At 37.0% G+C, this 10,000-nt stretch overlaps 1 protein-coding gene across 1 annotated transcript in view; it reads left to right on the top strand.

The window, feature by feature from the left end:
- Nucleotides 1–10,000, top strand: part of LOC133662555 (forkhead box protein P2-like) — a 99,379-nt gene that overhangs the window by 29,873 nt on the left and 59,506 nt on the right. Inside the window, exon 5 of the mRNA XM_062066671.1 lies at nucleotides 4,425–4,752. Within this exon, the coding sequence (XP_061922655.1) occupies nucleotides 4,425–4,752 (328 nt within the window). The remainder of the gene's footprint in view (nucleotides 1–4,424; nucleotides 4,753–10,000) is intronic.

Here is a 10,000-nt window from a genome sequence, read left to right as displayed (position 1 = left end):
AGTATATATATATATATATATATATATATATATATATATATATATATATATATATATATATATATATATATATATATATATATATATATATATATATATATATGTTGGCCCTGCGATTGTCCAGGGTGTACCTCGCCTTCCGCCCGAATGCAGCTGAGATAGGCTCCGGCACCCCCAGCGACCCCCAAAGGGACAAGCGGAAGAATATGGATGGATGGATATATATACTGTATATATGTTTAAATATGTATATATATATATATATATATATTTTTTTTTTTTTTAAATTGATTTTTGATTTTTTTGATTTTTATTAATAATCGTTACAAATAAGCATCACTTAGTGTTTATCTAGTGTTTTTCATGTTTTCATTTCTATTTGAAATTTCTATTATATATTCTAACTTTCTATTTTTTTTATTTTTTTTTATACTTTGTAGCACTTTGAGATTTTAACAAATGTAAAGTGCGTTACAAATGTAATTAATTATTATTATTATTATCACATTTCATTTGATATGTTGTTGTTTTTTTTGACACCCCTAATATTTGGCGCCATCTAAAAGTTTGTAAACCGAAAAAGTCGCAAATAGAGGCGTTTGTAAATCGAGGTTCCACTCTACGTGGGTTCAGTTTGTTTCATTTTTATCTTGCAATCGAATAAGTAGGGGTGTAACGGTACGTGTATTTGTATTGAACCGTTTCGGTACGGGGGTTCCGGTTCGGTTCGGAGGTGTACCGAACGATTTTCCACAAGGACATATTAAGTAGCGTAACGCACGTTGTGTAAACAATGCACACCGAGGCACAACACACGGCATGCTAGCAGCGACCGGGCTAGGATAGACTGACCATACGTCCTCTTTTCACCGGACATGTCCTCTTTTGCGGGGCTGTCAGGGCGGAGTTTCTTAAATGCCTCAAATGTCCGGCATTTTGAGTTAGGGTTGCGTGTATTTTCAATGTACATTCAGGGTTAAGAAGGGGTTAAAAACAAAACAAACAGCAGCATTGGTGAGGGAGGGGCAGAGACAGAGAGAGTTATGATAAACGTGCATGCGTCGCCAGGCTCTGCTTTTTATCCATAGATTTATCACATTTAATGTTTTATTATCTATAGCAGGGGTGTCAAAAGTGTGCCCCGGAGGCCATTTGCGGCCCACAGCTAATGTTTTAAAGGCCCACGCACATTCTAAAAATACTATTAAAATAAACAAAAACATAACAAAAGTGAAATAAAAAAGCTGAAAGGTGAAATTTAATTTAGAAAAAGTTGCAATGTTGACTAATAAAACAAAGCTGTTTTTTTTTCTTTCTTTCAAACTGTCATTGCTCAAAACATAATATTGAATCAAAATCAATGTTATTATGAATTATTGACCTATCTAAGGTTCCGATTACTTCACATCAAATATTACACTAAGAAAAATATTTTTGGTGGAAGATTTAGCAAATTTGGTAAATAAATAACCCAAAAATGTATATTTAGTTTTTTTCTTACTGTACCGAAAATGAACCGAACCGTGACCTCTAAACCGAGGTATGTACCGAACTGAAATTTTTGTGTACCGTTACACCCCTACGAATAAGTATTGAAAATCGTGGTAGTTCATAGCTTATCGTGATTGCTGGCATGTGTGCCAAAGCATTTTGACCACAGCCCACCGGGGGCGCCACAAATGTCTTTTATCAATCAATCAATCAGTTTATTTCTATAGCCCTAAATCACGAGTGTCTCAAACGGCTGCACAAGCCACAACGAATTGTTAACATTTCAACACACTTGATAAATAACTCATTTCACAACGTGTATATATCTGGGGCTTATAGTCCAGTGCGGCCTATATATGGAACTTGTTTTCTTCTCCTGAAATGTAGCGGGTGCGGCTTATATACCGGTGCGCTCTATAGTCCTGGAAATCCATTAATTTTTAACATTTAACACACATACCTACTTAATAAAACAAAATCAGGTTTACGGAAGAGATTACCGTATTTTTCGGACTATAAGTGGCAGTTTTTTTCATAGTTTGGCCGGGGGTGCGACTTATACTCAGGAGTGACTTATGTGTGAAATGATTAACACATTACCGTAAAATATCAAATAATATTATTTAGCTCATTCACGTAAGAGACTAGACGAGGGGTTGGCAACCTAGAGCGCCGCCTAAGTGGCTCTCTGTAGCTTTTTCAAAAATGTATGAAAAATGGAAAAAGATGAGGGGGGAAAAAAAAAAGGTTTGTTTTAATATGGTTTCTGTATGAGGACAAACATGACGCAAACCTCCCTAAGTGTTATAAAGCACACTGTTTATATTAAACATGCTTCACTGATTCGAGTATTTGGCGAGCGCCGTTTTGTCCGACTAATTTTGGCGGTCCTTGAACTCACCGTAGTTTGTTTACATGTATAAGTTCCTCCGACTTTCTCGGACGTGTTTTATGCCACTTCTTTTTCTGTCTCATTTTGTCCACCAAACTTTTAACGTTGTGCCTGAGTGCACAAAGGTGAGTTTTGTTGATGTTATTGACTTGTGTGGAGTGCTAATCAGACATATTTGGTCACTGCATGACTGCAAGCTAATCGATGCTAACATGCTATTTAGGCTAGCTATATGTACATATTACATCATTATGCCTCATTTGTAGCTATATTTGAGGTCATCTAGTTTCCTTTAAGTCATCTTCATTCAATGTATATGTCATGACACACTATCTGTATGTAATATGGCTTTTAATTTTTTGCCTCCAGACAGATTTGTTTTTGTATTTTTGGTCCAATATGGCTCTTTCAACATTTTGGGTTGCCGACCCCTGGACTAGATGTATAAGATTTCATGGGATTTAGCGATTAGGGGTGACAGATTGTTTGGTAAACGTATAGCATGTTCTATATGTTATAGTTATTTGAATGACTCTTACCATAATATGTTACGTTAACATAGCAGTTGGTTATTTATGCCTCATATAACGTACACTTATTCAGCCTGTTGTTCACTATTCTTTAGACATTTTAAATTGCCTTTCAAATGTCTATTCTTGCTGTTGGCTTTTATCAAATACATTTACCCCAAAAAATGCGACTTACACTCCAGTGCGACTTATATATGTTTTTTTCCTTCTTTATTATGCATTTTCGGCTGGTGCAACTGGACTTATAGTCCGAAAAATACGGTATTTTTTAAATTTAATTTAATTTTAATTTTTTATTTGTATTTTTTCCCTTTTTTTTTTTTTTTTTTGTCCTGTCCAGCTTCTCAGACAAATCATACAGTTGATGTAGATGCCCATATCGGCTGTTCAGATTTACTTTACAAAAGAGAAGTGTGGGATACTTCTCTTGTTGCCTTATTTGTATTTGACTTTATTAAATGTATTTATATTATCATTCGGTGCAGCCGGGCTGGAGCAGGAGAGGATAGAAGGAGAAAAAAAGGAAGACAGACGGGGACAAGAGGGGGATTAGACAGAGAGACAAAAACAACAACAACAGAGCAACATCAGCAAATAGGACATGTACAAATATGATGGTAAAAGTGATAGCAAATAAGCAGTTAGCGAAAATAAAAAATAATACAGAAATGACAATGAGCATTATTACACTACAAATGGAGCAATACAAATACCAATAGAAATAGCGCTATTGATAATGAACAATACCAATAATTGACCTTTATTATCAACAAACACAGTTGTTCAAATGCAACAATACATATACGTAATGATAACTTGAGATACGAAAGAATGCAGAAAAATGGAGGGGAAGGAAGAGAAGCAACCTACATTAACCTTGTAGATTGTTATAGTAATTATAGGTTAAGCTTTTCGTTACCCAGTTTACCCTAGGGCAACAACGTTGATATATGTTTGATGAAACGTGATTATGTGCATGAGTGTATGTGTGCATATGTACATACGGTATTCCAAAGACTCTTATCCCCCCCTCCACACCCCTGATTGTAAATAATGTAAATAATTCAATGTGATTATCTTGTGTGATGACTGTATTATGATGATAGTATATATGATAGTATATATCTGTATCATGAATCAATTTAAGTGGACCCCGACTTAAACAAGTTGAAAAACTTATTGGGGTGTTACCATTTAGTGGTCAATTGTACGGAATATGTACTTCACTGTGCAACCTACTAATTAAAGTCTCAATCAATCAATCAATCAATCCGGTCTCCCCTAGAGGGTGGGGGCGGGGGTCACCCACATATGCGGTCCTCTCCAAGGTTTCTCATAGTCATTCATATTGACATCCCACTGGGTTGTGAGTTTTTCCATGCCCTTATGTGGGCTCTGAACCGAGGATGTCGTGGTGACTTGTGCAGCCCTTTGAGACACTTGTGATTTAGGGCTATATAAATAAACATTGATTGATTGATTGAATTTGCTTCACCTGTGTTTTTCTGAAGCTGGCCTGAGCCCCGCAGAGCTCCAGCAGTTATGGAAGGACGTGACCGGGGTCGGAGGCGGCGGCGGCGGCGGCGGCGGCGGCGGCGGCCATGCCATGGAGGACAACGGCATCAAGCACGGCGTCAGCAGCGGCAACACGGGCAGCGGCGGCCTCGACCTATCCACCACCAACAACAGCAACCACAACAACAACAACTCCATGACAACTACCTCCTCCTCCAACCACGCCAAAGCCTCGCCGCCCATCTCGCACCACTCCATCGTCAACGGACAGTCGCCAGTGCTCAACCACAGACGAGAGCGCGAGCGGGAAAGAGAGCGGGAGAGGTAATGGCGCGTGCCGACTCATCGAAACAAAAGACTTTGTTTGTTCCCGCTCAAAGCCGCGGCCTTGTTAACTACAAGGAAAACAAGATGTTTATTTGTTAAATACTTTATTTCCGTGCACAACAACTTAAAAAAACACCTCCCAGAGGAGCGCAGTTAGCTCGCGCGCGTATATCAAACACAACACATGCAGCCAGACAACCTTGTGCATTAAGTATTTAGCGCTTTCCGCCGTTTGAAAATTACCTTCCCGGCTGGCTTGTCATGTAAACAGAATACATGATGCCTTGAGTGGCGTTTCCAGGATGTTTATCCTTGTGATGGCGTCTTATACGAATGCACCCGCCGCACCACAACACCCGACTGTTCACATAGCGGCCGTATGCATTATTCAAAGGCTTTACTTGGGCGATATTATAATAAGGTAGCGGCGTGCATGCTTGGAGGTGGAAGTGCTGTGTAATTGGTTTACAGTAGATGCTATCGGGGCGCTGCCGCTAGAAAGAGGAAGAGAAGGAGGGAAAAAAACACTTTTTTTATCCGCCCGTGTCCCGGGGGCCGTCTCGCAATGATCGAACGAGAGGGCTATTGTCAGGAGCGCTGCTTGCTAACACGCCGTGGATCGATGGCGGGCCAGCGCCTCTGAAAAGGCCCCCCACGCACACACACGCCTAAAGGTTCGACTGCCATCTTTAATACACTGCAAAAACTGAAATCTAAGTAAGATGAAATATCTCAAATAAGGGTGATATTTGCTTATTTTCTGTCTGATAAGATCATTCTTCTCACTAAGCAGATTTTATGTTAGAGTCTTTTACTTGTTTTAAGGGTTTTGCTCCTAAATGATGTCAGTAAGATATTACAGCTTGTTGCTGAGATTTGATGAGCTATATTGAGTAAAACATGCTTGAAACTAGAATATCAACTGTTGCAAAGTTGTGTCATCAACACTCACAAGTATAAAAGTACTTTTTTAAAGTATAATTTCTTACTTCAAGCATGAAAAAAAAAATCATGATTTTGACACAATTGTGTCTCATAATTAAAACAGATGACGGCCAAATGGACTTTGCTGTTTTATTTTCAATGAAACTATAGAAAATACGTACTCATATAGTAGTACAGTTGGCACAGTACAGTAAACTGACAGTTAATATTTAAACATTTAACATTTCTAACAATTTTGAACAGAAATAGTTCATGCACATTCAGATAAATTCCTCAAAATTACAATTAAAAAGATTTTGGCCGGGGGCCGGGCTGTATATATGCGCACTAATTGACTGAAAGAGCACGCACTTGGCGCGATGATGTCATGTTATCCATGGAAAAATGCATTTTTAGACCATATGATTTGCCTGAGCGGCTAGTACACTGCAAAAAGTCAGTGTTCAAAAACAAGAAAAAAAATACAAAAATGAGGGGTATTTTATTTGAACTAAGCAAAATTATCTGCCAATAGAACAATACAATTTGGCTTGTCAAGACTTTCCAAAACAAATACAATGGGGCGGTATAGCTCGGTTGGTAGAGCGGCCGTGCCAGCAACTTGAGGGTTGCAGGTTCGATCCCCGCTTCCGCCATCCTAGTCACTGCCGTTGTGTCCTTGGGCAAGACACTTTACCCACCTGCTTCCAGTGCCACCCACACTGGTTTGAATGTAACTTAGATATTGGGTTTCACTATGTAAAGCGCTTTGAGTCACTTGAGAAAAAGCGCTATATAAATGTAATTCACTTCACTTCACTTCAATTAGCTAACCTCAATGAACCCAAAAATAGCTTAAAATAAGTATATTCTCACTAATAACAAGTGCACTTTTCTTGCTACAAAAAAAAAAAGATCTTTTTGCTCAATATGTTGAAAAATATTCTTAAATGAAGTAAATGCTAGTGCCATTATCTTGACATAATGATATGCGCTCGGCATTACATTTCTTGAAACCAGCAAACTTATACTAAAAACTAATTTATTGTTCTTAATGGAAAGGCAACAAGGCAAGCGCTTGTTACTCTCGGGGTCTACACTGCAAAAACTGAAATATAAGTAAGATGAAATATCTCAAATAAGGGTGATGTTTGCTTATGTTCTGTCTGATAAGATAATTCTTCTCACTAAGCAGATTTTATGTTAGAGTGTTTTACTTGTTTTAAGGGTTTTGGTCCTAAATGATGTCAGTAAGATATTACAGCTTGTTGCTGACATTTGATGAGCTATATTGAGTAAAACATGCTTGAAACTAGAATATCAACTGTTGTGTCATCAACACTCACAAGTAGAAAACTACTTTTTTAAAGTCATCATTTCTTACTTCAAGCATGAAAAAAAAATCATGATTTTGACACAATTGTGTCTCATAATTAAAACAGATGGCAGCCAAATGGACTTTGCTGTTTTATTTTCAATGAAACAATAGAAAATATGTACTCATGTAGTAGTACAGTTGGCACAGTACTTTAAACTGACAGTTAATATTTAAACATTTAACATTTCAAACAATTTTGAACAGAAATAGTTCATGCACATTCAGATAAATTCCTCAAAATTACAATTAAAAAGATTTTGGCCGGGGGCCGGGCTGTATATATGCGCACTAATTGACTGAAAGAGCACGCACTTGGCGCGATGATGTCATGTTATCCATGGAAAAATGCATTTTTAGACCATATGATTTGCCTGAGCGGCTAGTACACTGCAAAAAGTCAGTGTTCAAAAACAAGAAAAAAAATACAAAAATTAGGGGTATTTTATTTGAACTAAGCAAAATTATCTGCCAATAGAACAATACAATTTGGCTTGTCAAGACTTTCCAAAACAAATACAACTAGCTAACCTCAATGAACCCAAAAATAGCTTAAAATAAGTATATTCTCACTAATAACAAGTGCACTTTTCTTGGTAGAAAAAAAAAAGATCTTTTTGCTCAATATGTTGAAAAATATTCTTAAATGAAGTAAATGCTAGTGCCATTATCTTGACATAATGATATGCGCTCGGCATTACATTTCTTGAAACCAGAAAACTTATACTAAAAACTAATTTATTGTTCTTAATGGAAAGGCAACAAGGCAAGCGCTTGTTACTCTCGGGGTCTACACTGCAAAAAGTGAAATCTAAGTAAGATGAAATATGTCAAATAAGGGTGATATTTGCTTATTTTTTGTCTGATAAGATCATTCTTCTCACTAAGCAGATTTGATGTTAGAGTGTTTTACTTGTTTTAAGTGTTTTGGTCCTAAATGATGTCAGTAAGATATTACAGCTTGTTGCTGACATTTGATGAGCTATATTGAGTAAAACATGCTTGAAACTAGAATATCAAGTGTTGTGTCGTCAACACTCACAAGTATAAAACTACTTTTTTAAAGTTTAATTTCTTACTTCAAGCATGAAAAAAAAAAAAATCATGATTTTGACACAATTGTGTCTCATAATTAAAACAGATGACAGCCAAATGGACTTTGCTGTTTTATTTTCAATGAAACAATAGAAAATAGGTACTCATATAGTAGTGCAGTTGGCACAGTACAGTAAACTGACAGTTAATATTTAAACATTTAACATTTCTAACAATTTTGAACAGAAATAATTCATGCACATTCAGATAAATTCCTCAAAATTACAATTAAAAAGATTTTGGCCGGGGGCCGGGCTGTATATATGCACACTAATTGACTGAAAGAGCACGCACTTGGCGTGATGATGTCATGTTATCCATGGAAAAATGCATTTTTAGACCATATGATTTGCCTGAGCGGCTAGGAGACCCCGAGAGTAACAACATGTTGCCTTGTTGCCTTTCCATTAAGAACAATAAACTAGTTTTTAGTATAAGTTTGCTGGTTTCAAGAAATGTAATGCCGAGCGCATATCATTATGTCAAGATAATGGCACTAGCATTTACTTCATTTAAGAATATTTTTCAACATATTGGGCAAAAAGGTCTTTTTTTTTCTACCAAGAAAAGTGCACTTGTTATTAGTGAGAATATACTTATTTTAAGGTATTTTGGGGTTCATTGAGGTTCGCTAATTTGACTTGTTTTGGAAAGTCTTGACAAGCCAAAAGTTCTTGTTCTATTGGCAGATAATTTTGCTTAGTTCAAATAAAATACCCCTCATTTTTGTATTTTTCTTTCTTGTTTTTGAACACTGACTTTTTGCAGTGTAGGATGTGCTTTCTAGGCGAGGTCGGGACTTATTTTGCTGCGTTCAAAGTTGCACGCAGGATTAATCTTCTGATGAAAAATTATATGGCTGTCTAGATTTATATTTTTTTGTACTTGAAAGCCTTTTCCGTATCATTCTCGCAAGACGGGACGGCGGCTGAATTTAGCCGAGCAAGCGGAATGTTTAATTCCTGCTCGCAAGGTTTTCAGTGTGGCTCTGGACACAACATTAGGGACACAATCCTACTCGGGGGCGTGGCTTATACCTTATTTGGACCAATACCACAACAGGACGAGTATTCCTGCAGGGCGTTCAACCAATCAGGTTGTCGGGACCTTTTTTGACCTCGGAGCCCAACTTTTCCACTACAAAGGGGCCCAGGACCCACTCAAATATTAACACTGAATAACTCTTACTCTTGATTTGTATCTGATTCAATAATTATATCTAAGCTACTTACAGTTTTTATTGTTATTGCAATATACATCTTGTCAAGCTAATTTAAAGCAAGATATTTTATTTATGGCCCTTTAAGCGTCACTTCCTCTCTCACCTTTCAGATTAAGAGTATCCTTCTTATCTTTTCATGTCGTTGTGGCTTGTGCAGCCCTTTGAGACACTCGTGATTTAGAGCTATGTAAGTAAACATTGATTGGTTGATGATTTTTAAAATTGTCAAATGACACGAAACCAAGTGTTATTCACAAATTGTATTATTTATTTCCCACATAAACACATAAAAATAAGTACTAATCAAATGCACTGCAAAAGAAGGCACTCATAAATAACTGACGGAAAAATACATGTACATACAATTATGTTGTGCTAAATTAATCATGACTGTGTTTCTTAACTAACCTGTCAATACAATTAAAGTGCAAATGAAAATACATACTTTATACTTTAGTCATACTTTTTTGCGCTTAAAGAAATGCTCCTGTCTTCCTCTGTTTGTTTGCGATTATCATTACTGCCACAAGTGGTGGAAATGTGTATTACAACTGAGGAAACACTGTCTATGAAGACATCTGTTCATGCTCAAAGACTAGATAGGACAGCTCGGGATGTAACTCATGTTT

The sequence above is a fragment of the Entelurus aequoreus genome, linkage group LG12 (assembly GCF_033978785.1).
Source record: "Entelurus aequoreus isolate RoL-2023_Sb linkage group LG12, RoL_Eaeq_v1.1, whole genome shotgun sequence".
Classification (NCBI taxonomy): Eukaryota; Metazoa; Chordata; class Actinopteri; order Syngnathiformes; family Syngnathidae; genus Entelurus; species Entelurus aequoreus.
The sequence above is the reverse complement of the archived record's forward strand: the minus strand, read 5'-3'. Positions and strand labels throughout refer to the sequence as shown.